The sequence below is a fragment of the Sitodiplosis mosellana genome, unplaced genomic scaffold (genome assembly GCF_009176505.1).
Source record: "Sitodiplosis mosellana isolate CC-2019 unplaced genomic scaffold, AAFC_SMos_1.0 Smas_scaffold_18, whole genome shotgun sequence".
NCBI lineage: Eukaryota > Metazoa > Arthropoda > Insecta > Diptera > Cecidomyiidae > Sitodiplosis > Sitodiplosis mosellana.
In genome coordinates this window covers 205,810-233,797 of record NW_022595260.1, presented here as the reverse complement: position 1 = coordinate 233,797, position 27,988 = coordinate 205,810, and the positions used below count along the sequence as shown (strand labels likewise).

Sequence of the window (27,988 nt, the reverse complement as noted above, 5' to 3'; positions counted from 1 at the left end):
AAGACACAAACTATACACATGCTTAACGCTATGAGCATTCCGTGCGCACACTCACACTACTATACTTATTTTAAGTGATGCGTTTTATCGTTTTTCCTCTATGCTGTATATACATTTAACGTATGTGTCTCTTTCCTTTTTCGACTTTTCCTTTCTCTTGCTCTCGTTTCAATATGAATCCGTTCAGCATCCTATAAGACTCTATCTGATGTGAAATGCAAAAGAGCGAGAGCGAACAATAATCAAAAATAGAATGAAAAACTAATACCGTTTGTTTTATGTATGTTTGAGAGTCAAACAGGATGAGTGTATCTGTGTTCGCAATAAGAATAAGAATATAGAAAAAGTGAACAGATAAACGAGAAAATTTTTTATCATACATCTTGATGAAAACATTGGAATTTGTAAAGGAACATCTAATACTTATTGGAAACATTTGTTTATTCGTGCGAGTCAGTATTCTCGCAAATATTTTTCTAAAATTTGAAATAATCATCTGAAATGCCGAAGTGGAAACACGTTCTCTTTTACGTTTGTTCTTAAGTGATCAGAGCCGTGTAATGAATTTTGCATTGACATCTAGCTGGATAAATAGCATTCATTGTTGAAGTGAAAGTGGAAACATTGGTTTATATCGATCGATTGGATTGATACGTAGCGAGTTTAATGTGTTTTGAAATCAATTTAAACGTATAATATCATCAAAGTGGTGAATTTTATGATACCTTGAAATCAAGCAGTTGCAAAATACATAGCTCTTGCAGATATTACCAGCTAATAAAAAGTACTATGAATGTGGATGCTAGTGAGAGCCTGTTGAATTCACACATTTGTTTCAATGCTCTTGCGACACTTCAAAACATTAAAAATGTGGAAAATTGTTAGTATCATTAATTTCGTATTTAGTTTGAAGGCAATCAATATCATTCGATTAAAAGAATAATTGTATGTTTTTTTCACGTATCCGATCTTTACAAAATTTGAGGTTAGGTTTTGTTATTGTCAATGAGTTTTCCTGATATCGATGCCTTACAAATATTTTTCTGAACCACATCTAATAAGAATGCATATTTTTCGTTTGGGTCTTAAACTACATTATTTCTCTATGGATATGGAACATATTCAATGTAATTAATCCAAATTTATTCGTGATTTAGCATGTAATTTCTGCTCATCATCCGATCATGCAACTTATATGTGCCCAGTGTTATCTAAGGGGGAACACGTAAGTTGCTTTTAATTCAAATTTGTTTCGTAGACTTATCTAAATTTGGAAAATCTAATCGGCGTTTTATGCAAAAATAAGGTCAAAGATACTTCCACGGATAATTTGTCATGGTCATCAGTACCGCACGGTTTGCAAATTTACCAAGATGAAACTGGATCACACATCATATCGGTGCAAAAATTTGCCAAAGGTTGCCGTTTCGGGCCATTATTGGCACCAAAATCGTACATACCGCTGGAGAACACAAAATTCCCACTAAAAATATTCGGTACAGTAAGCCTGGACGTGGAAGCAATGCATATGCCGGAATTAAGAGATTTGTTCAAAGTACGACATATTCATCTGGATACTAGAAATGAAAAATACTGCAATTGGATGATTCATGTAGATCCCGCACTGTACGCAAACGAGCAAAATCTTATCGCGTATGAAGAAGATAACGAAATTTTCTTCGCAGCCATCGAAGACTTGGATGTTGGTGACATACTCAAAGTTTGGTATTCGCCAAAGTACGGTGAACGTATGAAAATGCCATCATTGCACGAAAGTCCATATCCTGTCACAAAAAATGTACTCAGTCGAGGCGGAATTGCCTTGCCTGAGATTCATTTATTCAATAACTATTCAGCCTATGACAATGAACCAAACCGAACCGGTACGTACTTGAAAAACATTATTTGAAAAACTTGTTGCAAAAATTCAACAATTATTTTGCGATTGCTAATACTAATAAGAATCCAATATTGTAGAAATTATGTTGCCTTCCATTAAAACGATAATCAAGCCATCGTCGTACGTGAGCTATGAGAATCATCCATACAACGCAACCAACACTTATTGTCCCGGATCGAGTCCGAATAATTTGTTCAATTCATTGATGGATCATACTAACAATTTGAATGAAGACTCACATTTCTCCAACTCACTTCTGAATTTAGATGATACATTTTCTACGGAAACAGAATTTAATGAATATATGGGCTATGAGGATGATACCGAAAAACTCGAGAAAATCTTGAATACATCCAATGATAGTATTGGTTCTGACATGCATCTTTATTCGAATTCAGCTTCCCAGAATGGTATCGACAAAGATGAAAAGAAAGTGTATCCATGTCGATTGTGCGACAAGAAATACTCTACCATGACCAACATATATCGCCATGTTCGCGCTCAGCATAGTTGCTTTTTATGCAGTTTATGTATGAAAATGTTCGAACACGAGACTGAACTGAAGGAACACATTCACAAATGCCCAAAGTCAGATGTGAAAAAGCCACAATGTGTTGTATGCATGCAATATTTTTCGAACTCTTGGTCATTAACGCGGCACATTAAGATACATGTATCAGCCGGCGAATGGTAAATAATATACATACATGCGAATCGTTTTTACAAAAAATTGATCTCATCTATTATTCCAACAGCAACGCAGACATCTTAAGTGAGAAGAAGGTAAAAGATATCAAAAAAGGCAAAGATGATTCCAAAGAGAATTTTGACTTTTCGGATGCTGAGAAAAATTCACAGGATGGTTTTCTGTTGGGAGCTATAGCATCTATGCCAGACACATCGTTTGAATCTGACTTGAATAATATATGCGTTGGAAATAACATGCCCATAGCAAAAGAGGTTGCTAACCTACAAACAGTTTCACTGGATAAACTTGAAATCAGCTCTTCTGACGGTGCATCGAATGTTGAAAAAGACAATGAAATTTCTTCGTGTGTAGTTTGTGACAAAAAATTCAAGTCAAAATCATGCATGAACAAGCATTTGCGAAGTGTTCACGCAGGTTCGTTCTTGTAATATAACACTAAAATTTTGATACGAATAATTTACAAATGGGAAATCACTTTATTTCTACAGTGAGAATTTTGACTGGAATCAAACGTTCCACTTCAAATCATGGCCATTCAAAAAGTTCATCCAACAAGAGGTCATATTTGAGCGAAAGTCATTCATCGATAACACACACGGGCTCTCCAGTAAACCCGATGACGGCAAAGGCTTTAGCATCCAAGTTGAACGAACGAAATAATATGCTGAACGGAGCGAAAAAGGCATCTGGCCATGGTAATGTCCAAAGCAATGGCACAACCAGCGATATTCCCATACCACCCCTAATAAGCATTCAGACCATTCAGACATCATCCATGTCGGGTAGATTCAAAGACGGTGATGATCCACAGCAACGTAACTCTGGTTCACAACGAGGCAAATTTTCGCAAGCGAAAAAAATCAATACGACAGATACTCATTCTAAATCGGTTAATGACAGAAAGCAACAGAAAATTGAAACATCCAATAAGCAGTCCAATGGATCTAATTTACTGGATCATTCGAAATTGGTAAGCTTTGGAATGTCCAATGATTTGACGTAGTTGTTTCGAGTTAACTTTCTATTTGGTTTCAGGTTCCTAATAATCAGATTAAGATGCACAAATGTGACAACTGTTCAAAAAAGTTCAACAAGGTATGTTGACTTGTGCAGTTCCAAATATTATCACTTATTATAGTATTTTCCAATACTGACGTGTATGTGCATTTGTACATGTACCAAATATACCGAATCAACTCAATAAAATCTAATATTTATTAATTTGTATTTCTTCAGAAGTATGAACTGAAACGCCACAGAACAGTCCATGAAAATATTACGTACAAATGTCCATATTGCGGAAAGGAGGTGAAGCGTAAACCAAGCATGATAAAACATTTAAGAGTAGTGCACAAAGAAGAAGAACATATTTGGAGTGATGGAAATTTCATTGCACAGCTTAAAAAGTACACAAAGGCGTCGGCAGAAGGTTTTGCGCAATCTGAAAGTAGTAATACAAATGAGTCTAGTACCGACGAAAGGAATAATATTCAGCCAAAAAAGACTTCATCAGACATCGCATCGCTGGATAATGGTAAAAGTTTTGTGATCGTATACATTTAAATTTATTTATATGTTAAGTTTTTCTTTTTAATTTTCTAAGTTTTGCTTTATTTCCAACATGTGTTGACTGTAACTTCTTATGGAATTAAATTTTTATTTATAAAACAGGTGAGAATGGTGAAATTTATAAGAATGTTTTTTTGAGCGGTGACGCAAAGACATCATCGATATCTCGAACTATGTTGAGCACTTCACATCCAATCCAAGCAATATCAAATACGAGTGAAGATGAAATGAGCTTGCTTGAGGCAGGATCTACGGTTGATTTAGTTGGTGATAACCGAAAGCAGTCAGTCGTTAATATGACGACACAAGCCAGTTTGAATAACATTATTGATGACTGTTTTTTTGGTGATGATGCACTCAACTGTAATGTTGTACTTGTCCACAGCCCATTCAGTAGCGATAACGACGTCGATGGTTTCACTATGAACAACGAAAATGGAAACTGTGTCATGAACAAAGAACTTTTGAATAAATTCCATGATCGTCTTGAGGAAATGGAAGAAAAGGTTGACAGCACTGACTTCAAAACCATTTGGGATCATGTGCTAGATGAGGCTTCAGATTTGAACGATGACATGTGTACTGACGACATCGATGAAAGTGTTGTAGTTTAGCACAACAATGCAAAAAAATAAAAGCATGAACTACGTCAGTAAAATATAAAGCAAAGACTCTTTGCTAAAGAGAACTGAAGACTAAATTTGGAACATTTTCTATAATAGTACCGAAGAAAACATGTGCAATGCTTCTCAATGCCTCTGAAAAATTCAAACGATTCGGTCATTTAGATTTATTCTTGGATTACTTTAAATGCATTTTCTATTAAAAAAAAGTGTATCTCTTTCCAAAGAATTTATCAAACTACAAACAGAACTTTATTATAATAAACATTTCTCAAACAATTTTCCATCCAAACTGTTCGAAAATTACGATTAAAACATAAAAATATACTGAATTGTAAGTTTTAACGCAAAGAAAAACAAAATAACAAAACAAACATCATGCGATTATATTTGCAAAAAAACGATGTGGAATCACGTACGAAATCGCCAAAATTGTATCGTATAAGTTAAAGAACAAGCATTCAAAATATTTCTTAAAAATCTCTTTTCGATGTATGATGGATTTCCGAAACTTCAACCACATGATCACGCACATGAAATCGACGTGAAGAATGTATTTTCAAACTAAAATTATACAATTAAAAACCATAGATTTCTTCATAGAATTTCCAGTCAGAGTGTGTTTAGAATTAATTTAACTTTATATCTATTTATTTTATTTTATTTTATTCTATTATAGATTGTAAGCATTTTTGGGCATATTTCTCATTAGAGTGAAGAGAAGGTGCTGACTTAATGTGGACAACTTTATAACACTATTTCGAATAATCGAAGTTAGAATTGTGTGTCTATCAACTATTATGTTGAATTATTTTTTTTATCAACTGACATTTGACTTTGAATTACTCTCCTTGGTTTTAGCATTTTTGTCGGAAATTACGACAGGAATGTTGAAAAGAGAGATCATCGTTCGTCATTAGTGCAATAAAAGAATTAAAATAAAGCAATAATCAGGATGTTCCCCATCAAATTCCCGATTTTTCCAATAAATTACCGGACTTTTTCGGAGATTTGAGAGGAGGACCAGTTATGACTGTATAATGTATATGGCATGAAGCAATGCTATTTATTAGTTCATTTCAACACTCATAGAATTCCTTTTGGAAACAATTTCAATCGTTTCTGATTAAATTCTGATGTCATCTAAAATGAAAATATTTAAATATGCTGTAGCTCTTTTCATTCATGTCTTATGTGTCTTGTATCGTATTTTTTTGTTTTATTCTACTTTTTTATTCATTCAAATGGGTGCAATATTTCAACTGGTATTTATATTCGCTTTTCTATTTATTTTGATCAAACAGGTCACTACTAATAACGTACCTCTAGTCCTCTTTTTATTCTATTTAATTCGATTATTTTTACATTTAAAACTGTTTGTAATGACCATCCAGCTGGATGTGTCTGTAAGATATACTAAATACTCATTTTTTTTGTTTGAAATAAATGTAATTTTTTTCGTTTTGACAGAAGCTAAAATAGTTGTTTTACAAATGTTTATTTCGAAAAATTGTCACTTAAACCGATGATTTGTGTCTGGAACGATCCTGAATGTTTTCGCTTATTCACGTTCATGATTTTTGTAGCTTTTTCCAAATGAATGTTCGCATTGCTGATTAGAAGCACCATTGAGCGTTTCATTTGAGAGTTGTGAATATGTTACCAATAAAGTCTTCGTATTTTCTTTAGGTGGACTGTAGGTTTGAGCAATGGTTTGAGTTTGCAGACGACCATTGAAATGCTGCTCCAAGTCATTAACTTCATTGGTCTGGGCAGCTCCAATTGTAGTATCAGCATTTGAATTAATATTATGTGCTTTGTCTTCTATAATTATATGATTATATGTAGATGATGAATTTATATCACTCTTTATATCCTTTCGATTTGAATGTTTCTTTTCTAGATCGTTTCTTCCACAGAAGGGTGGATTTAGTTGATCATTTCGTGAAATTTCATAGCACAAATTTTGTTTAAAATGCGTGTCCTGCTGTTCAATTTGCGTATTTTCTAATTGATTTGATGAAAATCGTTCATCTTGATCCCCATGTAGATAGTTCTGTGCTACATAGTTTCCGTTTGTTTCATTGCCAATCAAAGTTTTGATTCTCTTGTTATGCTTTTGCTCACTGGTTGAACCAATTTGGGCATTTTCCAAGAATTGGTTATGTTCATGATGTTCATCACTTATTTGATTCACTTGACATTCATCGGTGTCTAATAGGTCTTTGTAGTTCATTTTTCTTGAATACACGTGAGAATCCATCAAATTCAATGTCGAATTATAGTCCTTATTATGTACGATCGTTGATTTGGCAATATCTAAACAATATAAAATGTATTTCAAACAGATCAATTTTTTTAAAATGTTGTTTCAGAAACAAAAAAATGGATATTTACAATATTTTCTTCCTTTTTTAATTCATCATATTATCAGGATGATGTGAGATATATCAATCAAAATTAGCCATTATTCATTTTTTAATGAAAATGGGAATTTCATGAATATAGGTTTAATTTTATGATGATAGAACATCATCTCTTTCAACAATCCTTTCTAGGTAATACTGGTAAATTTCCTATGAGCCGACCAGTCGTTTAAAGCTGTCAACGGACACGGACAAAAACGACTTTTTCACTATTTTCCTTTCGGACACGCTTTTTTGTCCGGACATTCGGACATTTCGGGTGCCCGGACACGTTTTTGGATGGATGGACACTTTTTGTACGAAATTTGTCCGAAAATTTCAATGAAACTAATTCTGTCAATCGGACACGGACGGACGGACAAAGTTTTTCTAACGAAAATTTCAATCGAAATGAGTTGTACTGTGAACTGCATGTGCGATTCTTAAGCCCTGCAATAATATGCATATGATAATGTGCAAATTAATATTGGTTCCAAAGTCACTACTACTGTCACGTTGTATGGCTACCAACTTATGCCGTACATATCGACAAGATCGAGAGCGTTTTGAGAAAATTTACTCAGTTCGTCCGAAGAGAATACCGTACAGCGGCCAATAGCTACGGTATCACCAACTACAACAAACGACTTGAGGCGTTGAACATGACATTGTTGAAGCGTAGGAGAGTGAATGTATCAATTGTATTCACGTACGACATCGTGAATGGGAACGCAAATTGAACTGCTGAGAATAAAAGGCTGACGATTGCAGGTTTTTCGCAAAAGCGGGATAAAAATCAGTTGCGCGCAAAAGAGACATTTCAAAAGGTTGCACGCAAGAGAGAAGTATATTGTTGTTGTAATCACGGCTTGAAAATTCGAAATGCGACAGAATAAAATGTTCCGTTTGCGTGCAACCTTTTGAAATGTCTCTTTTGCGTGCGACTGATTTTTATCCCGCTTTTGCGAAAAACCTGCAATCGTCAGCCTTTTATTCTCAGCAGTTCAATTGTCCCAATGTACGCAACGACATCGCAATTGGGGGGAGCGTACGTATCCTACGGCACACAGACTACCTCAAGATCATAGACAAGCAAATCAGAGCTCAAGTGCCACAACAAAAAGTGGCTGATCATGGCTGATCAATTCAAAAATTCCACCAGTTGCGAAAAACTTCATTTCGTCGGTACGCAGCGAACAAAGCCAAAAATTCAATATAAAATATTGACAACTTATTATCAGAGGTTGGTTGCACATAAATTTGTGTCAATGTATTTGCGAAAATAAGTTGATTCTATGTCTTTCGGTCTCTACTAAATTGTAAATTCTTAACTACCAACAGAGACTTGTGAGATTAGACGTAAAACTTTTCTTCAATATATCAACTTTTGATAAATTGAATGATGACTTTTGCAGTCATTGAGGCCGTCACTACAATGTTAACGCTTCTACTGGCCTTTCATTTTACACGTTTCAGTTAGGCTTTTTTGGGCCGTTTACAATTCGGCTACCTATTCATTTCGATGTATTAGTTTATTTTGTGTCAAAACTTTTATAGAATACATTTTTATGCCAATCAAGAAATACTACTATATCTACAAATTATATATGTACTAATATTGTACAAAATTAAATTCAGCCAGTATTGGCGGTGTTAAATAGAATAAAAATAGAATAAAATAAAAAGTTGTAACTGTAGGAGCCAAAAACCTATAGAACACTTTTTCATAACCTTTTATGAGGTTTTAAACAGAGGTTTCCTCAACTGAATCGCCACACTAAAAATGAACAAGAAATAAAAAATAATAATAATAACTGTAACTAAATTTGGGGTCCATATGTGGAGTATTTATATGGATCTCACAATGCGCATGCGACAATTTAACCATTGCGACAAACAAATTCCATCAGAATATTTTAGTATTAAAGTGCAACCTAAAGTTTTTTTCATATGGAGTTGTTGTTGTAAAATCAATATAAAAAAAATTTCATGTTGCACTTTGAAACTAAAATATTCTGAGGGAATTTGTTTGTCGCAATGTCTCAATTATAATGAGTACTTGCATAATTAGAACAAGGTCGCTTTCTTCGTATACAAATACATGGGAAAGATTTGACGTAAGACGCCAAGACGCCTCTACGCGTGGAATGCTCGAATCTGTCATCGTACACATATTTAACACGAACATTCTCGTTTATACAATCGCACTCACACAAATGAACGCATCGATAGTGCCCGCTCAATATATGTACGATGACTGTTTTGAGTGTCCCTCGCCTAGAGTGCTGCGTGTCGTTTTTCTTCGTTTATTAAGCGATCTTGATTAGAATAAAGTTTGATGCTGACACATAAACATCGCGTTAGGCTACCAACTTATGCCGTACATATCGACAAAATTGAGAGCGTCTTAAGAAAGTTCACCCAGTTCGCCCAAAGAGAATACCGTACAGCGGCCAACGGCTACAACATCACCGACTACAACAAGCGACTGGAAGCTTTGAGCATGACATCGCTGCACATCGGTACGAAAGCTTTTGTTGTTCATCAATGACATAGTGGATGAAGTGGACGACGTGTTTATTTCCTTGTTCGCCGATGATGTGAAAATTGCCAATACCGTCTGCTTTGGCTTTGTATGGCACATTGCGAAAATAACGTGCAATAAATATCATGAACACAAACATTAATTTGCTTGTCTACAAAAAAGAAATGGCTATTACGTCACATTTCTTATCATTCGGAGAAGAAAATGGAACAGCATTCGGTTGGCATTATAAATGTGACACATAAAAGGAGTACACACATATTGGATTCTTTCTTTATTTTAAATTATAACGTGCCAAAGTGTCACTCAATGAAGCAGCGGACTTGTCGGCACACTCGTGGATTTAGCATTTCACTTGCTTTGGCGATTCGTGAGTTGCCGAAGCATCATATATGCAGTGCACTCGATATTTAACGTGAAAACCTATATTCGGTACATCGAAGTTGGCCGAGGTATGATTTCGTTTGCGCGTAGCGCGTAAGCAATTCACTTGCGATATATAGTATATACGTTTTCACGTTAAATATCGAGTGCACTGCATTTATGATGCTTCGGCAACTCGCGAATCGCCAAAGCAAGTGAAATGCTAAATCCACGAGTGTGCCGCTGCTCCATTGAGCACTTAACTTAACTTTTTCATACGATGAATCTATGTTTTCTTTTTGCAAATGCTTCGCTAAAATTTATTTATTAACACCACCAATAAACTGGCTGAATATTTATTTTTGCAGGAAAATGGCTCCAAGATTCATGAAAAACCTGATCTTTTAATTTTATACAATATAGGATTTAGTTTGATTTTTACGTACATTGACTGAACTAACTAAATTCCATTATTAATAAATAACAGGTCAAATACAATCACCAAGAAATTTGGATTTTATTCATGGCGGTTCAATTAGGCAAACTTACTCGGATCACGATATTTGTATAATTGGTTGTAGACCTGTCGCATCCTCTCTATATTTGTTCTACTCGCCACCGGATGATTAACCAACGGTAAAGAGTAATCGCGTCCAATAATACACTTAGCAGCTTTTTGAATACTTTCCGGAGCATTCCATGGTTCGTGGATATACCTACTTGGAAAATTCTGTGTGGAACAAAAAAATTTTAATTGTGATTTTTTATTCATGTATAATGTTTTTTATTCTTCGCTGCGCATGTGATTCCTGTAGGAACGGTCAATACTTACTTTTAAAATTGGGAGATACTTGCGAATATAATCACCTACCATATACATATATCAAGGAATATAGGCATTTAAATAAGACACGAAACTATATAATTCGGTTATTTTTGATAATCACCATTTGGATCTGCTCTTCGACCAAACCGAACAGGACAATAACAATGGAAAAACTGTTGAAAAAATGACGACGAGGACAGCCACATCCACATTCCTGCATTTACGGCCCAATCTGCGTCTAACAGAAGCTCGTCGAAAACTTTCATCCCTTCTTCCCATGAAATCCAGAGATCTCCGCTTAATTAAAAGCATTAATTGAATGTGTAAAATTAAAAATCTCGAAAGCTATATATGATGTGTGTGGTTATGCAAGAATTGTAAATTTACCGTGTTAAAAAGCACGCCACAGCGTGTCTCGCCAAATGGTGTATCCAACCTTCTTCCCTCAATTGGACCATGATCGCATCAATCCAGGGGAAGCCTGTCTGACCCTATATACAATTTATTGAATATCATATATTACACAACCAATTTTTATAATCATTTGTATAATCACACACATTTGCCCATTTCGCCAATGCTTCTGGATTTACGTCCCACGGGATCTGTACACAAATTGGATTACCCTCCATTCGATCGAATTTACCGTTTTTAGTTGCCGCACAATAAAAAAATTCCCGCCACAATAATTGGCCATGTAGAGACAATGGAGGATGTGCTTTCTTTATTTTTTTATACAAATCTGGAAAAAGCATGACAGGTGGAATTTTTATTTAAATTAACCCTTTGCATTAATTTTGGTTAAATATAAAACGTCCTTTCAAATGTACAAATCGCCAATAAAAATAAAAAGAATTACATTCGTAATCCCGAACTTTTCCGTACCATTGTCCGTCCTTTTGGTTTGTTCTGTGAATTTTCTTGAAATAAAGGCAGTGGAAAATCGGCCAATTATAGTCGAAATTTCGACATTTTTGCATGGAAGGTACCCATAAATCGACTCCGATTGGCTCAAAACTTTCTGAGGTTTCATTTTCTGGCGAAAAAATAAGATTTTGAAAGTTTCATATTGATCGCATTTTCGAAAGTTTGGTTTTTGGTTCTCAATTTTCTCCAATGAAATTTCGACGAAAATTGAGGGCTACAAATCAAACTTGTTCAAATGCGATCAACATGAAACTTTCAGAATCTAATTTTTTTCCGAAAAATATTACCTCAGAAAATTTGAATCCAATCGGAATCGAATGCAAAATTGTCGAAAAATCGATAATTTTAGTCAGAATATCGAAAATTTTGTATGGGTGGTACCCGTAAATCAACTCCGATTGGTTTCAAACTTTCAGAATCTAATTTTTCTCCCAAAAAAAGAAATCCCAGAAAGTTTGAAGCTAACCGGAGTCGATTTACGGGTACCTCCTATACAAAATTGTCATTTTTTCGAGTTTTTTCTTAGGGCAAGTACCCCAGGATAAAATCAAAAATGGCTCATCTTCGAACTTAAACTAAGTTTTTTGGATACAAAACTTTTGGCATTTCCAGATTTTGATTATCTCAATTATTTTTTGAGTTATCGTGTTAACAAACACCAACGACGACAACGACGACGGCACACGAACGGAAAAGTGTATCAAAAAGTTCTTTTCTACACGTTTCATGAGTTTTTATGTTGATCTAAACCAATTTTGCGAAAAAAGTTTTCGGGACCAATTCCTATACTTTTCCTTGACACGGTGTGTACGTAAAAGTAATAACAAATATAGTTGTTATATATAACAACGAATAAAACAAACGACTCGAAGCTCTGAATATGACATCATTAGAGAGAAGGAGAGTAAATGCATCAATTATAAATATATTATATTTATTTACGATATCGTGAATGGATACGCAAATTGTCCTACTGTACGTAATGACATTGCAGTAGGTGAGAGCATCCGTACCAACAAAGTGCGCTGTAAATGGAAAATATTCAGCAATGCTCCAACGGCATCTATACGGTATAGTTTGGAAGTATTGTAGAGAATAACGTTACAATCTCTTCAATAAAGGGATTTGAGTTTCAGTGAAGGTGTTATCAATAACTGAATTTTACTTTTCCTTACACACCGTGTCAAGGGAAAGTATAGGAATTGGTCCCGAAAACTTTTTTCGCAAAATTAGCTTAGATCATCATAAAAACTCATAAAACGCGTAGAAAACCACTTTTTGAGACACTTTTCCGTTCGTGTGCTGTCGTTGTCGTTGTTGTCGTCGTTGTCGTCGTAGCTGTTTGTTAACACGATAACTCAAAAAATAATTGAGATAATCAAAATCTGGAAATGCCAAAAGTTTTGTATTCAAAAAACTTAGTTTAAGTTCGAAGATGAGCCATTTTCGATTTGATCCTGGGGTACTTGCCCTAAGAAAAACCTCAAAAAATTGACACTTTTGTATGGGAGATACCTGTAAATCGACTCCGATTGGCTCCAAACTTTCTGAGAATTCATTCTTTGGGAGAAAAATAGGATTCTGAAAGTTTGAAACCAATCGGAATCGATTTACGGGTACCTCCCATACAAATTTTTTGAAATTTTGACTAAAATTACCGATTTTTGGACAATTTTGTATGGGAGGTACCCGTTAATCGATTCTGATTGGCTTAAACTTTCTGGAGTTTCATTTTTTGGAGAAAAAATAAGATTCTGAAAGTTTCATATTGATCACATTTGCAGAAACTTGATTTTTTGTCCTCAATTTCGGCCAACATTTTCTTGGAAAAAATTGAGGGCCAAAAACCAAACTTCTGCAAACGCGATCAAGATGAAACTTTCAGAATTTTATTTTTTCTCCAAAAAATGAAACCTCAGAAAGTTTGAAGCCAATAGGAATTGGTTTACGGGTACCTCTCAATTTTCATTATTATATTTTCACTGCCTTTATTTCAAGAAAATCCACAAAAAATAACCAAAAGTACCTACGGACAACGCAGGCCAACGGTACGGAAAAGTTCGGGATTACCAATGTAATTCTTTTTATTAATGGTTCAAATTTGTCTTTTTATATGTATAAAATAGTTTACTTATTTCTGGTTTCTTTGAATTGATGTTATTGTTAATTTAGTTTACATAGTTTGAATTAGTTTTAATTTGCTGATTTGTATATTGCTTTTCATTAGAATTATGTTACTAATATGTTACTCACATATTATGTGAATGGTTTGGAGCGAAAATGTAATACAGAAAAGTTGAGCGGAAAAATGTCGATGATGAATGAGCGGAAAAGGGATAGCTATATAGTAAACTGCAGAGCCTGTCCGTGCGCTCTTTGCGCCCTGGTGCAAAATTGCCAGGGCGCCCTTTTCTTAGGATGAAATGAAATAGACTCAAAATTGTTTCAAAACGAGTAACTTTCTTGTTAGAAAAGTTCTGTACGCTATTGTGTGTATCGTTCATATTATGAACTTCATATATGAAAGGCACGAAAAAAAAATCCAACGAAATTAACCTTATGTAATACTGAAAATTTGCATTTTAGATTTATTGAAAACATTATACATTACTGCGAGCAAACTACAAAAATTTTTTGTCATTTCAAAAATATAGCGCTTGAATACACATGTTTACTGAGAATTACATGGAAAAGGGTGCTCAAAATAACTGAATACATTTTGTAGTCGGTTGAATAAATACTGAAATCTTATTGTTTAATATTTTTAAACTGGTAAAAAGCGCTTTAAATACAAGTGGCACTTCAATATATATATAAGCTGATCAAATGCTTTTGGTGCATTCGGCGCTCTCGACGCCTGAATTTTTCAACGTATTTTTGGAAAATTTAAGCAACTGAACGCCAGTTTGCACAAGTTTCCGCTCTCGCGCGTTTTCGGCGCCCCAGCGCGGTGGTGCAACGCACCACTTGCGCCCTATCTGGGACAGGCCCTGGTAAACTGTATAGTAAACTATATAGCTATTCCTTTTCATTTGACATTTTTCCGCTCAACTTTTCTGTATTACATTTTCGCTCCAAACCATTCATGTGACATTCTCCGGGCGGACTTTTTTGTCACATAATATGTGAGTCACATATTAATAACATAATTCTAATGAAAAGCAATATACAAATCAGCAAATTAAAACTAATTCAAACTATGTAAACTAAATTAACAATAACATCAATTCAAAGAAACCAGAAATAAGTAAACTATTTTATACATATAAAAAGACAAATTTGAACCATTAAAATTCAGTTATTGATAACACCTTCACTGAAACTCAAATCCCTTTATTGAAGAGATTGTAACGCAATTCTCTACAAGTATAAGTAAATGCTTTCGTCATAAGGTTGACCCAAATGTTGGAAATGGCATTTGTCAGATAAACGTCATTCATTATTCAAGTCAGTGATCTTCCGATAAGGACAAAAGCAATGCAAACTGAACTCTGAACGGTTTTGGATTTGCTGAATTTATTACCATTGCCAAAATTTCATAATTTTGACGAAAACCAAAATAAAAATCTTTTTTAATCGTGAAAATAAACCTATTTGAAAAGATGAACACTGGTAAATTGAACAAGTCATGACTTTTGTAGTCATTGATGCCGCTAATTAAATGTTAAACGCTTCAAATGGCCTTTCTTTTTTTACACGTTTGCGTAAGGATATTTTGGACCGTTGATATTCGGCTATTTCCGTGTTTCGGTTAGTTTTTATGCATTAAATTATTTACTTGTCAAATTCTCATAATAGACGAGAGCAACTAACTAAAAAATATCCATTTTTATACCCCATTGTGAACACTCGAAACAGTCAGGTTTAATAAAAATGATAATTCTTGAAGCAACCACTTTCTTCTCAAGCATGCAAAAATGATTCTCGTATAAAACACAGAAAATGAAAACGCCAAAACACAGAAAACAAGGTCGCGTCGCTCCGCTCCTCTCTTATTTTGTCTCATATATATTATTTTCAGTTTGTTGTTGTACAACAAACTAAGGTGTAAAAGGCACTACATGAAATGTAGAGCTTCAATCAACTTTTACTTTTTAAAGGCGAATGCGGATTTTGGGATAAAATTTAAAGGGCCAGCATATCCGCTAGGTATCATTTCAGTCGGTTGATGTTGAACGAAAAATCAAGTTCGAAGTGCTACCAGCGCCATAAACGAAACCGTTATGAATCTGATTTTTTTTTCGATACAAAATAATCTAAAATATCTTCTATTAAAAAAAGTTAGAATCAAATTGCAAATTCTATTTCTCAACGCACAATATTTTATTTGCATGAATGATTTCCATTTGAAGTTCGAAACTTCGCAATCAACAGCGCCATCTTACGTCAGTCAACGGATATACATATACACTCCAGTCACCATATTGACAAGTGACAACTGTGTTGTCGTTTCACATTTCACATATTGACTATTCATATGAGAAAATGGTGTTACTCAACAAAATCCGTCGCACAGAAAGCAGTTGTGCAGCCGTGCTGTTTGCACTTCGGCGTTGTTCGCTTATACATCGCCCGTTCATCGTGTTTCGTACGAACGAAATCAGTACACAGACATGTGTGTGTATGTATGCGCCGAACGCTCAAAGCTGAGTTCCATACGACGCACGGAAGATGCAGAGAATGAAAACATAGGCAAAGTTTGTATGGCTACAGTGATGGAATGAGCTGCTATGGAGCGTTCGGCGCATAAGAAACACGATGAACGAGCGATGTATAAGCGAACATCCGAAGTGCAAATAGAACGGCTGCACTACTGCTTTGTGTGCGGCGGGTTTTGTTGAGTAAATCGTATTAACATGACCATGATGGACCGAGATGGTGTCCATGTTCATCGCCGTTCCAAGGCCTTTCATATGATACCCATATTGACTATTCATATGTGAAAATGGTGTTGAGTCGCGTTAACATGACCATGATGGACGGAGATGGTCCCAAAAATACCCCTACGGACTTCCGCCAACCAAGACCTTTCCAACGATGTGTAGCACATGCAAATCGGACAACCCGTTCGCCCACAAAATGCGGCTTAATTTTTTGTCCGAAAAAACATGACTAAATCAATAGACTCTACATTTCATGTAGTGCCTAAAAACGCAGAAATACGAAACACCGAAAAAAATTGAACCCTTTTCTTTAAGAATATGTATTTAACCTACCGATTTTGTACGTTTTTGACAGAAATTACCGCCGTCGAAAAAGAGTCCACAAAAAGTCAAAAAATGACAAAAAAAACATTGCGAAATTGTAACACATTGGAGAGACGATTTATTCGAACCAATACGAATCAATTGTTTTGATTTGCGTTGGTATTGGTTGTCTCCACTGAGTCGGTGCGAGCGTGTTATGAATATTTGCTGTTGTGCGAAAAAGATTTTCTCACTCTTCGTATTTCGCCCGTGTTTAGTGCAGAGCGGTGAACCCGAACTGTCAAACTACAACGGGGACCGCGTAGTCGGTTGTCATTCGTTGCGGAACGCGCCAAAAGTATGCATAAGTACATGAGTACATATTTCAAGCATTCTGGTTAAAAAATATTTCAATTATTTATAAAAATATACCTAGTGTATTAATATGAAAACCCATTTTTAAAAACATTATTCATATTTTAGAAACGTTTGAAAAAATACCGAAAAAGAATATGAACTTTCTTTTTTTTGCTCAAAAATTCTTTGCTAACATTTTTCTTGTTTTTGATTGACAAAGTGAGGTTAAGTATCTACTGACATGTTCAATGAGTAGAACAAATTTGTGCACTCGGTGGAATTATTATGGACGGGACGAAGCGCATTTAGAAATTCTCGATGAAATGGCATTGCCTTCTATTAAAGCTTAATTCGGCAGTATTAAGAACATTGTTTCATCCATGACAATTCTCCTATGCATACTGACAGAAGAGTGCGTGAATTTTCGGGATAAATCGATGTGTCTGGGCTTGAACTTGAATGAAAATGAGCAAAAGATACAGATATATAATGAATAATGGTTTTTTGATAAAATATTGGCTTGAATATTGAAACACGTCCAGTCGGTTTGAGTGTAATAACAAGAAGAACGTTTATTGATAAATCAAACGTCAAAGTCAAGTCATCTGTCAAATGTCAAACTTCATGTTACATTTTAGGATGCGTTCACATTTACATTTCGATTGCTATTTCTAATACTCTCTCTCAATCTAATTTAAATCTAACAAACCAACAATTCGTTTTCTCGTTCAAATCTAACAGTTAATTTCCAAACAATTCAAAATACAATGAAAATTCAACTCTCTCTAAATTCAAACTTTAAATGAATCAAAAATCTAACTTTAAATGAATAACTCGAAAAAAAATTTAAATAATTGAAACAAAAATCCAAATGTTGATTCAATTCGTCGCCATGCGATTCTCTCTCTGTTTCTCGTATACATTTCCAAGTTCAGTTCACATTTTGTTTTCGCTTTCAGTACCGAGCCGCTTTGTAACGTCTTTGCTTTTCGTTTCTTCAAATACAAAATAAAAATTTGACTTCTTTAAATTTTTCATACCATCACATCAGCTCGGAGAATTTCTTCCAAATTTTCGACAAGTCCGTCCGCCGATCATTTCTGTCCGCTTTCTCGGCATCTTCTTCATCCGAGTCAAGTTCTTCATCCGATCGTGTTGGATGGTCGAATCGTCCGCTTCATTCGTACCGCTGGCCTCTTCAAACGCTTCATCGTTTCCGCCACGCTCATCGCTACTGCCGCACACATCTTCTTCTTCGCTTTCGTTCACGTCACTCTCATTCTCATCGACATTGAGACGCACTGTCACTCTCGGCAAAACACATCGGTTGCTCGTGACACTTTTCTCTCTCTTGCTCTCAATCGGTCGAACATTTTTCACTTGTGACTTCACTTTCATCGTCAATTTGAACAAATTCTTGTGTCGAGTTCCCACTGTGGCCGTCAATCCATTTTTGCGTATCGCGCTGCGCAACCACTTCGATTCAACGGCAATTCAAATCCGTTTTCACTCAATTGACCGGCTGAGATCAAATTCGCTACGATGCCTGGCACATGATACACGTTGCGAACAATACCGTCGTTCCACTTCGATCCATCATACATCGACACAAAAATATCTCCGGCTCCAATTGCGTTCATCGGTTCGCCGTTGCCAGCCGTCACCTCCTGTTTCACTTCAAGCAGGCGATAGCTCATGAACCAGCTTCTGTTGCTACACATGTGATACGTGGCACACGAATCCAGAAACCAATCGTTTCTTCCATTTGCAATCATGCTCAGGATGCCACCGTGATAGTCTCGATCATTAAACGTCAAACCAACAACGCCACACATTTTGACGGGAACTACATTGATGAGTGTATTCAATGCAGTGTCAAACATAGTCGTCATTGTGTTGTGTGGTGAAATAATAATAATGTTTGAATTTTAAATAAATAAAAATGTTTCGATTCTGCCAAATAAAATTGTGCAAATATGCCGCTGGCACACAAGACAAAAAAGTTGCTTTCTTTCGGTAGTAATACGGGCTTAACGTATTCAAAAAAATTGTTTTTCTTTCATTATCAATTGAGTTGTATGAGAGAAAATTACGGTTTTTTATGATATATTGGAGTTAACATAATTAAAAAAAACACAAAATGTTAGATTCAAAATAGAAACTGGTTCGTGGCAGAATTGTTTTTTTAATTTTGCGGACCATACTGAGAAAACGCTTACGTTCGAACAGAAAACTACACTGAAACAGAAGTCGATTTGACATTAGCTGTCAAACCGGCAAGATGAACAAGTGCTTTTGTTAAGTGAGCGCGTTCACTCCGTGTCAGCAGGTTTTGGACGAATTTCATTTTGCAAATGATGTTGTTGTTAGTGTAATTATACGCCCGCGGGACCATCATCGCATCATGATTTCCTTTTTTCTTATTCAAATTCGGGCAATCTCTTCGAAAATGTCCCTCAGTACCACACTCGAAGCACTTCAAAACTCTTCTCTCCCTCGGTTTCATCGATCGATTTGCCATTCGTGCCGGCATCGCTGACTGTTGCACATCGAATCCATCACTAGCCTTTGACATTCGTATTTCTTCGACCATAAGCCGTTTTCGCAATTTCAAAAATGTACGCTCTCCTTCGGCTGTCGAATCCCAGGCTAAACTGAAATGACTCATTTCCGCATGCAAAATTCTCAACACTTTCGATATCAATTGGCGTTCGGAAAATGTCTCACCCAAATCACGGAGCTGTTGCACAATTTCATCCAATTTTGAGAAAAACGCAGCCAAACAAATGGACACATGATTCCGACTTTTGCTCATTAACACTGTGCAATTTGTCCCACATCTGCTTCGATGTCTCACAACTGATGATATGCAGCAATGCTTCGTCAACCACACTCGTTGCAATGATTTTCTGCGATTTCACATCACGTTTCGTCCATGCCGTGTGTTTCGTGGCATCATAACCCGCATCGGTCGATTTCGGCTCTTTGTCTGTGCCTGTCACAACATCACAAATTTCAGCCGCACGAAGCAAAATTCTCACTTGAAATTTCCACGGTAACCATTGGTATTAATTATCCGATGAACAAAAATCGAAATGGCACACAAAAAGTCATTAATTGAAAAAACAACAATAAAAACTCAAATGAGAAGACGTCATGAGGAAAAATAAAACGTGATCTTTCAAATGACATCTTTTGTTGCTACAAATGTGATAAAGTATGCAGGTTTCATGCCAAATTTCATAGTTCAAGGGCAGGTTTATCAAAAAATTCCCTTCTGAAACCACCTAATGAAAGTTCAAAATTTTTACAAATTTATTTCATCGGTGATAAAGAATTAGAAATAGATCATCGTTGTGCTGCAATGAGCGGTATTAAAAGAGAAAATATCAGGGCTACAAAAGATGTTTGACGAACATAATGAGTTGGTTAAATTGTTCAAGACATCTTTAGATTTAATGCCTTCTCATAACTACTAAGTGATCATTAAACCTGATAAGGTGCCTTCGGGTGAACATGATTGAAGATTCAATGCTCCAAACTAAATTGTGACAAGTTTATTTTAATAGCCAACTAAATGATTAACAGAATCATTATCTGCAAAAAAATTCCGATTCGGCTAGTCTGTGATTAATGCGAGTGACGTCACCGAAAAATATTGTATGAAAGAGTGCCCCACGAAAAATGTTCAATTTGAACCGCCCCGTAAAAAAAATTCCAGTAAAAGTGTTACATGAATTTTTTTGCATGAAAACGAATTCACGTGTTGTTTATATTTTTGTGGGGCACTTTTACTGAATTTTTTTTCAGCGGCACTTCATTTTACAAAAAAATTACGTTTCATCATTCCGCATGCCCATTCAAATGAACCGTTGCGACTAACAAATTCCCTCAGAATATTTCAGTTTTGAAGCATGCGATTTTTTTCATATGTTGAAAACTCTATATAAAAAAATGTCATGTTGCACTTTGAAACTAAAATATTCTGAGGGAATTTGTTTGTCGCAAATATTAGTTCCCGACTAGCCAAAAGAAAAATACTAATTTATGAATAAGCGAATGACTAAACATGAAAATGTCTAAGTTTTTAATATAAAGTATTGACAAATTGTCCCTGTCGAGATCGAAAGATATTATTTACGAAAAGAGCCAGGTTTTTAACGAGGCTAGAACTGATAGTTGCTAATGATTGTTCATTGTTCTAAATTTATGTAACAGTCTTGCACTCTTTTCCGGCCAAACCCAAATCCATACCTCTGTCATTTGAGCTTTGAGCATGACACCGTTAGAGCGTAGGAGAATGAATGCTTCATTCGTATTCATGTATGATATTGTGAATGGGAACGCAAATTGTCCCAATGTACGCAACGACATCGCAATTGGAGATAGCGTACGTACACTACGGCACACAGACTACCTCAAGATCAAAGACAAGCTCATGGACAAGCAAATTAGAGCTCAAGTGCCTGTGATTTTGCATATTTATATTGTGAATTTGGAAACAATGACTGGGATATAGCCATCCATTGAATTGGTGATTATTATTTGAGGTCATAATAATAATATATTATTTGCTTATAATAGAAATCTAATCAGATTCATTTTTTCTGCAAAACCAAAATATTTTGCCAGTACTTGGCGGTGTCGGTAAATACAAATACAAACATAATGGAATGAATTAACATAACTTGCCGCTCAATTGATGATAAAACACACGGACACTCAGACACCCGAAACGTAGATAGGGAGATAGTCCTGTCTGGCTAGCCAACAGTGACTGTGGCGTCATTTTTGGTCGTCCAAACGATGCCACCCAAGCTTTACGCTCCAAATGTCGCTCTAAACGTACCAAAGCTTCAGTCTCACCTTCGACCAAACGAAAAATGGTAAAATTTCATTCAGTATCTTACAGAGATGACTTTATAACAAGGAACAGTTTTTGAAAAACCACATTTATTATAGTAAAATATAGAGAAAAAATCTCCAAAAGTTTAAAAAAAATTGGCCATAAAGCTAAATTAGAACGAAAAAACATCAAAAATACTCGGGTGCGCTAAAGTCATCTCTGGTATCTTATCAAAAATCACTACGTGATATTAATGTTTAGTCAAACGTTTGATAAAATGTTTAACAACACCACATTCAATGGCAATTCAAAACACCGTTGTGTGATGCACTCAAAAATATCCAAACGACGACGATTTTTGAGCGCAAAGCATTAAAAATCAAATACTATCTCGTATCTCACCTCCAATCCAAACAGGGGGTTTCAAATTCTCAGTATCGAAGCCTAAACAGGTATTTCAAAATTAGATTATGGTAAGAACAATTTAACTTTAAAATATCTATCTACCCAGTTCATCTAAAGTAGGAACACCGAATCGGTCCTCGTGGTCATCTGTTAAAGGTGTTGTTGCCATTTGAAGTAGTTCTTGTGTAATTTCCATTTCTGCAACTGGTGGAGGATCCATGGATTCGATAATGCATTGAAACTGGTTATACGTAAGCGGCGTGCGGTTCCCATTTACCTCAATGATCCTAAAAATATGGGAAATTGAATTGAAATTCACAGCCAAATGGTGGTAGCTCATTTCGTGAACATAAATAATAAAACGATCCACTTTGAACAGAAAAATCACAATCCGTTAGTTACAGAAAAGCACATAACATCTTCCCTTATGTCACAACAAGTTGTAAAAGTGTAATAATATCCATAAAAATTGGAACTTACTTTTCAAGTTTATACAACGTATGTGAAACAACTTGTATGACTTCAATATTCAAATCTCTACATATTTTGATAATTTTTTGATCACGTTCCTTCCCAAACGGCTCTGGATCTTCTTCAAATGTTAAACATGTGGTGCCTAGGCATTAATTGATGAAAAAGACTTGTGAAATACAAGAAAAAAGTCAGAATTTCCATCGAACTAACCCCATTCTTGAAACAACTGAGGAAGAACATTTGTTGCTTGACCACGTACAACAAACAGTCTGGAGTTGATTTTTTTGAGGCTCTGATCTAGGTCCTGTAAAATTTTCTTCAAATAAGTTTTCGTTTTTTCAATTTTTTTTTTCACTCATTGATAAGATCATTTTTTTCAATTGATTAGATCAATATTCGAACCGTTGCGACAAACAAATTACCTCAGAATATTCTAGTTTCAAAGTGCAATATGAAATTTTTTTCATATAGAGTTTATAACAACAACTTCATATGAAAAAAAACTTTATGTTGCACTTTAAAACTAAAATATTCTGAGGGAATTTTTTTGTCGCAATGATTCATTTGAATATAAGCAAAAGAACAAAAAAAATTATGAATCTTCGGAGATACTAGATCTTTGAACTCGAATTTTCAATAAAATAGATCGATTCATTGGGGGTATAAATGGCACCAATCGTGCCAGTAAAAGCTAAAAACTCTTGAATGAAATCAATATTAGTCACATAAGATGATCATGGAACCACACTGAATACCAAGTCGATGGTGAACATGGAGAAGAACGGCCTATTCATACCAGTATCAATTTACTTACCTCGAGACATTGTAGTAGAAATCTAAAAAAGACAAAAAAAATGTATTTTATTATTTTTTATTATTATTATTCTGCACCATACAGCGTTCCTTCGCCGGGGGTGGTTTATTTAGCATAAATAAATCTTGTTATAATTACAATATTTGCAATGGGATAATTAATTCTATTTGACTTTACTCTCTCCAAATTCTGTTTCTCTTAAAATAGTCAGCTACTCTCCGTTTTACAGTATTTGTACTTGTGTTAAAATCAATTAAATAAGTATCACAATTCGGAATAGTAGTAATATTACATTCATCTGGTAAATTAGGCGGTTTGATAGGAACAAAGTATTTATAAAATTCATTGTATATACTCAACATATAATTGATAGGTTCAAACTTGGAATAGCAATTGTGATGCGTCGGTAATGAAAGGAAATCTGAGTTTCTTGTCCAATGTCGCGGTGTTTTAAAACTTATTTTGCTCAATATGTATTTCGATGAAGTATTTCCACATATCACATTGTGGACAAGTAATATTTGTGCTATCTTTCTCCGCTCTTCCAGCGTAATCATTTGTAATTCAAGCAGTCGGCATTCGTATGGCGGCTTCCTGAATCTGTGTGGCCACTTCATTTTGCAACATTTTATTGTAGTACAGATTATATAATATGTAGCTCCTACGAATCGCATTTAAGGAAATTTTCCAAAAGCAGGCTCTCTTTGACATAAAATCTTTGAATTATTTCATTGAGTTGTATAATATCGAGGGAAAATAGTATGATTGTGTATATGTCGGTCTTGGTGAAGCACTTTTGGTGCTTCACGGCTTACAAAAATACATCCAACCACGTATTCTCCTTCACCACGGAAATCCACCTATGTCACTATACATTATGAATAGTATATTTTACGTCATATCAGGGAAAACGAGAAGTTTCGATCATTGAAATGTATCAACAACAAATATAAATAATAAGAATAAGGAATCTCTTCTCCAGCAAATTTCACTGGAAGCACGTATTTGGACAGTATAATTTAATTACAACGATACTGAATAGAACACCAATGTTGGAATAAAATGTGTAGAAAAAATTGACGTCAGGTAACGGTATGTACATTGTACAATCGATATGAATGACAATACACAAAACACATGCACATGTTAGTCACGAGAACAAAAATGTGATACTCTATGCGGAGAGTAATTCATTTGACTGTATAAACCTAATCTTTATATTCACTGCCCATGTGATTTTAGTTGAAGCGAAACAGTAAAATCTTCAATATTAATTTAATAAACCGCAAAAATGGTGCACGTCTATTTAGAAACTAACTTTAAGATTTCATGATTTCCACTGTTACCTCCACTTATTGATTCCCACGTTTGAGCTATCAGCAAACCACGGGTCGATAATAAAAATACAACGAAATGTGACCGCGCTTCGAAGACCTTCATACAATGCAGGATTATCATGCAGCCGTAAACCTCGACGAAACCAATGAATCATGTGCCTCTCTTTGTGCAAAGTTTTCGACGGAGTTATAGTTATATTATCATTATGAAAATTCGATGGTCCGACTTTCAACTGATCGGTCTTTGTGTTGACACCAACGGCAATCATTCTGCTATCAATTCACTTAAGTTGCACGAGCAACGTAATAGCTTCAACTTCGAAATTGTATTTTAACACTTGCAATTTTCACAAGCACATTAGAAACATTTCTAGGATCACAATATCACTTTGTAATAAGCCTAGAAGGCTGTGTATAAAATTATTTCAAAGCATACACTTTGGAGAAACCCTGTATTACATTTCAAATAATTTATTTTATGTAAATTTGCAAACTTCAGATTGAAAAGAAAAATTTGTGTATGGCACATTTTTCAATTCAAATGACATTTCACAAATAAATTCATGGCACTTACAATACACGATTTATTAGTTATAAACCGAAGATAATTTTCAATGCAAATATATTTCCTGCGTTTTATAATCACGTCTTCATTCTTCAACAATTCATCGATTTGGATGTAAGTGTAAATTTATAATTGCATAACATTCGGTTGAAAATTCATTACTTGAAAAATCCAATGTATTAAATTTCAATCGTACAGCGTTTTGACCGCTAGAGATATCAGGTCGCAGGGTAGGTTAAAATTAATTACTTTGCACTTTCATTTTTTTTACTTTTCATGTACAACTTTTGATCACAATGTCATTCATAAAGATGTTCATGAATTCACATGTTCACTTGTCTTACGTACGTTCGTTTGCGGAGCGTTTTTTAGAATTCCATAAAAGGGGACATTAATGAATTTGCTTAAATAGCACAATTATATAATATTTTTTTTACATCTTAAATAATACGGTTTTATAATCAGAAACTTAGTTTTTTTGCAGACTTTGGAAGTTTTTCACTGGGTAAAGCAGCTGCTAGTAGCAAAAAATATATTACTTATTTCACATTCCCTATGGTTTTGAAAAATATTAGCGTCTTGGACCCAGTTCGAGAACAATCGCACTACGCTGAACAAAATACATGGAGAGATATTGGACGCGTTACTTTCAACCATCGCGTTACGCCGTCATTACAAGACTGAAATTGGCTTGACATGGGAACCAACAAAACAGAGCCAATTGTTGAAGAAACGGACACAATTGAAAAGCACGTTGAACACGTTCAGTGCAATGATGCCACTGCTTATACGCGACGCAAATCATGTTCCGAATGGTGAATATAACGAAGCGGGAGGAAAATCTATTATTCCATCGTTTACAGGCAACAATTTGAGCACAGCTTGCTACACGTGACTTTTGAGTGAATGTACGTATGTCATAATATATATATACAACGAGTAAATTTACGTATATAATATATGATTGCGTTACCCAAAATCGATTGTTTCTGCTGGAAATTAAATTGATATTCATTGTATTGCTTTTTTATTCCTTTTTGTAGCTGTTTTTTTTTACTTTTTCAAAATCAGCAAAAAGAGCTGATCTATTTTCATACTTCCCGTCGGGTTATCCGTTACTATCCTATAAATCGGTACATAATATCTAAGTGGAAACTTTGTAGTTTAAATAGAAAAACGAAGTCGCAATGCAATATGATATCTGTTGCCGCTTATACCGTTTATAGTGTTGTATTAATTTGAAACGTGTGGAGTTTACATAGCATGAAGTCACGTTGGATTTGGCGTGCATAGTCTTTACATAAGCAATTGATTCCTATTCGTTATCATGTTTACATTGTTTAATTGCTTGATTACCGAATACCACCATTCCATTTTCTTCAACACAGAAGAAGGTTAAGTTGTTCTACCGTAAAAGAACAACTTTAGCTATTGTATGAACGAAAATCTGAATGGAAACGACTGCATCCGATGGTAGTGCGCATCGAGTAGATTCCTATTTGAATCCGTTTCTTCGTTCAAAAAGCCACGATTCCATTTTGAACTGATGGACCATAAGTGATGATCAAAAAAAAATTCAACCCCGGTTAATAAGGTAAGGTTAGGTAAAAAAAATCAGAAACTTCAAAAACCATTTCAATGAATTTTATATAATTAACTTTCGGACGGCCAAGAGATTTAGGACAATAAACGCCAAGTGGGGTCACCAGTGACCCCAAATTGGTTTTTCGAAAAAAAAATCATTAAATCGTATTGTTTTTCGTTTATTTAGCATTTATGAACGTTTTTTAAGAGAAAGAAACTGAACAGAACGTTTTTTTTTTCAACATTTTTCCGGATTTATTTTGGATTTTTCTGAAGTTAGGGAAAGTTTCGAGGAAAACGAGGACATTTTATTCGAAAATAAAAAAAGGACTTTTCCAACTACTGTTCTTGGGGGCCTCCAGGGCCCCATATGTATTTCATATGAAATCTGGACTGTTATAAGAGATAACAAATTGGTGTCTGAAGCAAAGTTGTATTACTCGAGGTTTGCTATAATTTTGTTGCAACAAATGTTGCTTATCTCTTATCAGTTCCGCGAAAAACGCGAAAAAACGCGAAAATCGCGAAATTTTCCTATCTCGTTTTAGTGAAG

The 27,988-nt window shown here is 35.0% G+C and overlaps 2 protein-coding genes across 3 annotated transcripts; one reads left to right on the top strand and one right to left on the bottom strand.

Annotated features, from left to right (window-relative positions):
- The first annotated feature begins 34 nt into the window (after positions 1-34).
- LOC129568345 (uncharacterized) lies at positions 35-5,406 on the top strand. Its single transcript, XM_055446051.1, has 9 exons — positions 35-880; positions 1,158-1,225; positions 1,307-1,883; positions 1,978-2,590; positions 2,656-3,023; positions 3,098-3,579; positions 3,645-3,704; positions 3,846-4,143; positions 4,281-5,406. Exons 1-9 carry the CDS (start codon positions 790-792, stop codon positions 4,790-4,792), a joined length of 3,069 nt encoding a protein of 1,022 aa, XP_055302026.1. The 5' UTR covers positions 35-789; the 3' UTR covers positions 4,793-5,406.
- Positions 5,016-26,634, bottom strand: LOC129568347 (cryptochrome-1-like). Of its 2 annotated transcripts, XM_055446052.1 has the most exons (14): positions 25,861-26,634; positions 25,296-25,736; positions 23,950-23,971; positions 23,346-23,439; positions 23,142-23,277; positions 22,764-22,948; positions 22,659-22,700; positions 22,103-22,276; positions 11,501-11,682; positions 11,328-11,431; positions 11,062-11,237; positions 10,947-10,981; positions 10,664-10,844; positions 5,016-7,120 (listed from the first exon to the last, which is right to left on the bottom strand). In XM_055446052.1, exons 2-14 carry the CDS (start codon positions 25,553-25,555, stop codon positions 6,363-6,365), a joined length of 2,349 nt encoding a protein of 782 aa, XP_055302027.1. In that variant the 5' UTR covers positions 25,556-25,736; positions 25,861-26,634; the 3' UTR covers positions 5,016-6,362. The 2 variants fall into 2 exon arrangements, with proteins under 2 accessions (XP_055302027.1, XP_055302028.1); XM_055446053.1 differs by having other exon boundaries at positions 25,296-26,634.
- Positions 26,635-27,988: the final 1,354 nt, after the last annotated feature.

What these genes read in the sequence shown, in the direction of transcription:
- LOC129568345 (XM_055446051.1), top strand. Translation starts at nt 790, where the DNA reads ATGAATGTGGATGCTAGTGAGAGCCTGTTGAATTCACACATTTGTTTC. An exon ending in CATTAAAAATGTGGAAAATT is followed by an intron (nt 881 to 1,157) that starts GTTAGTATCATT and finishes TTCGTGATTTAG; the next exon opens with CATGTAATTTCTGCTCATCA. An exon ending in GTTCAAAAAAGTTCAACAAG is followed by an intron (nt 3,705 to 3,845) that starts GTATGTTGACTT and finishes GTATTTCTTCAG; the next exon opens with AAGTATGAACTGAAACGCCA.
- LOC129568347 (XM_055446053.1), bottom strand. Translation starts at nt 25,555, where the DNA reads ATGATTGCCGTTGGTGTCAACACAAAGACCGATCAGTTGAAAGTCGGA. An exon ending in TCCTACTTTAGATGAACTGG is followed by an intron (nt 22,701 to 22,763) that starts GTAGATAGATAT and finishes ATACCTGTTTAG; the next exon opens with GCTTCGATACTGAGAATTTG. An exon ending in ACCCCCTGTTTGGATTGGAG is followed by an intron (nt 22,277 to 22,658) that starts GTGAGATACGAG and finishes GTTTGGTCGAAG; the next exon opens with GTGAGACTGAAGCTTTGGTA.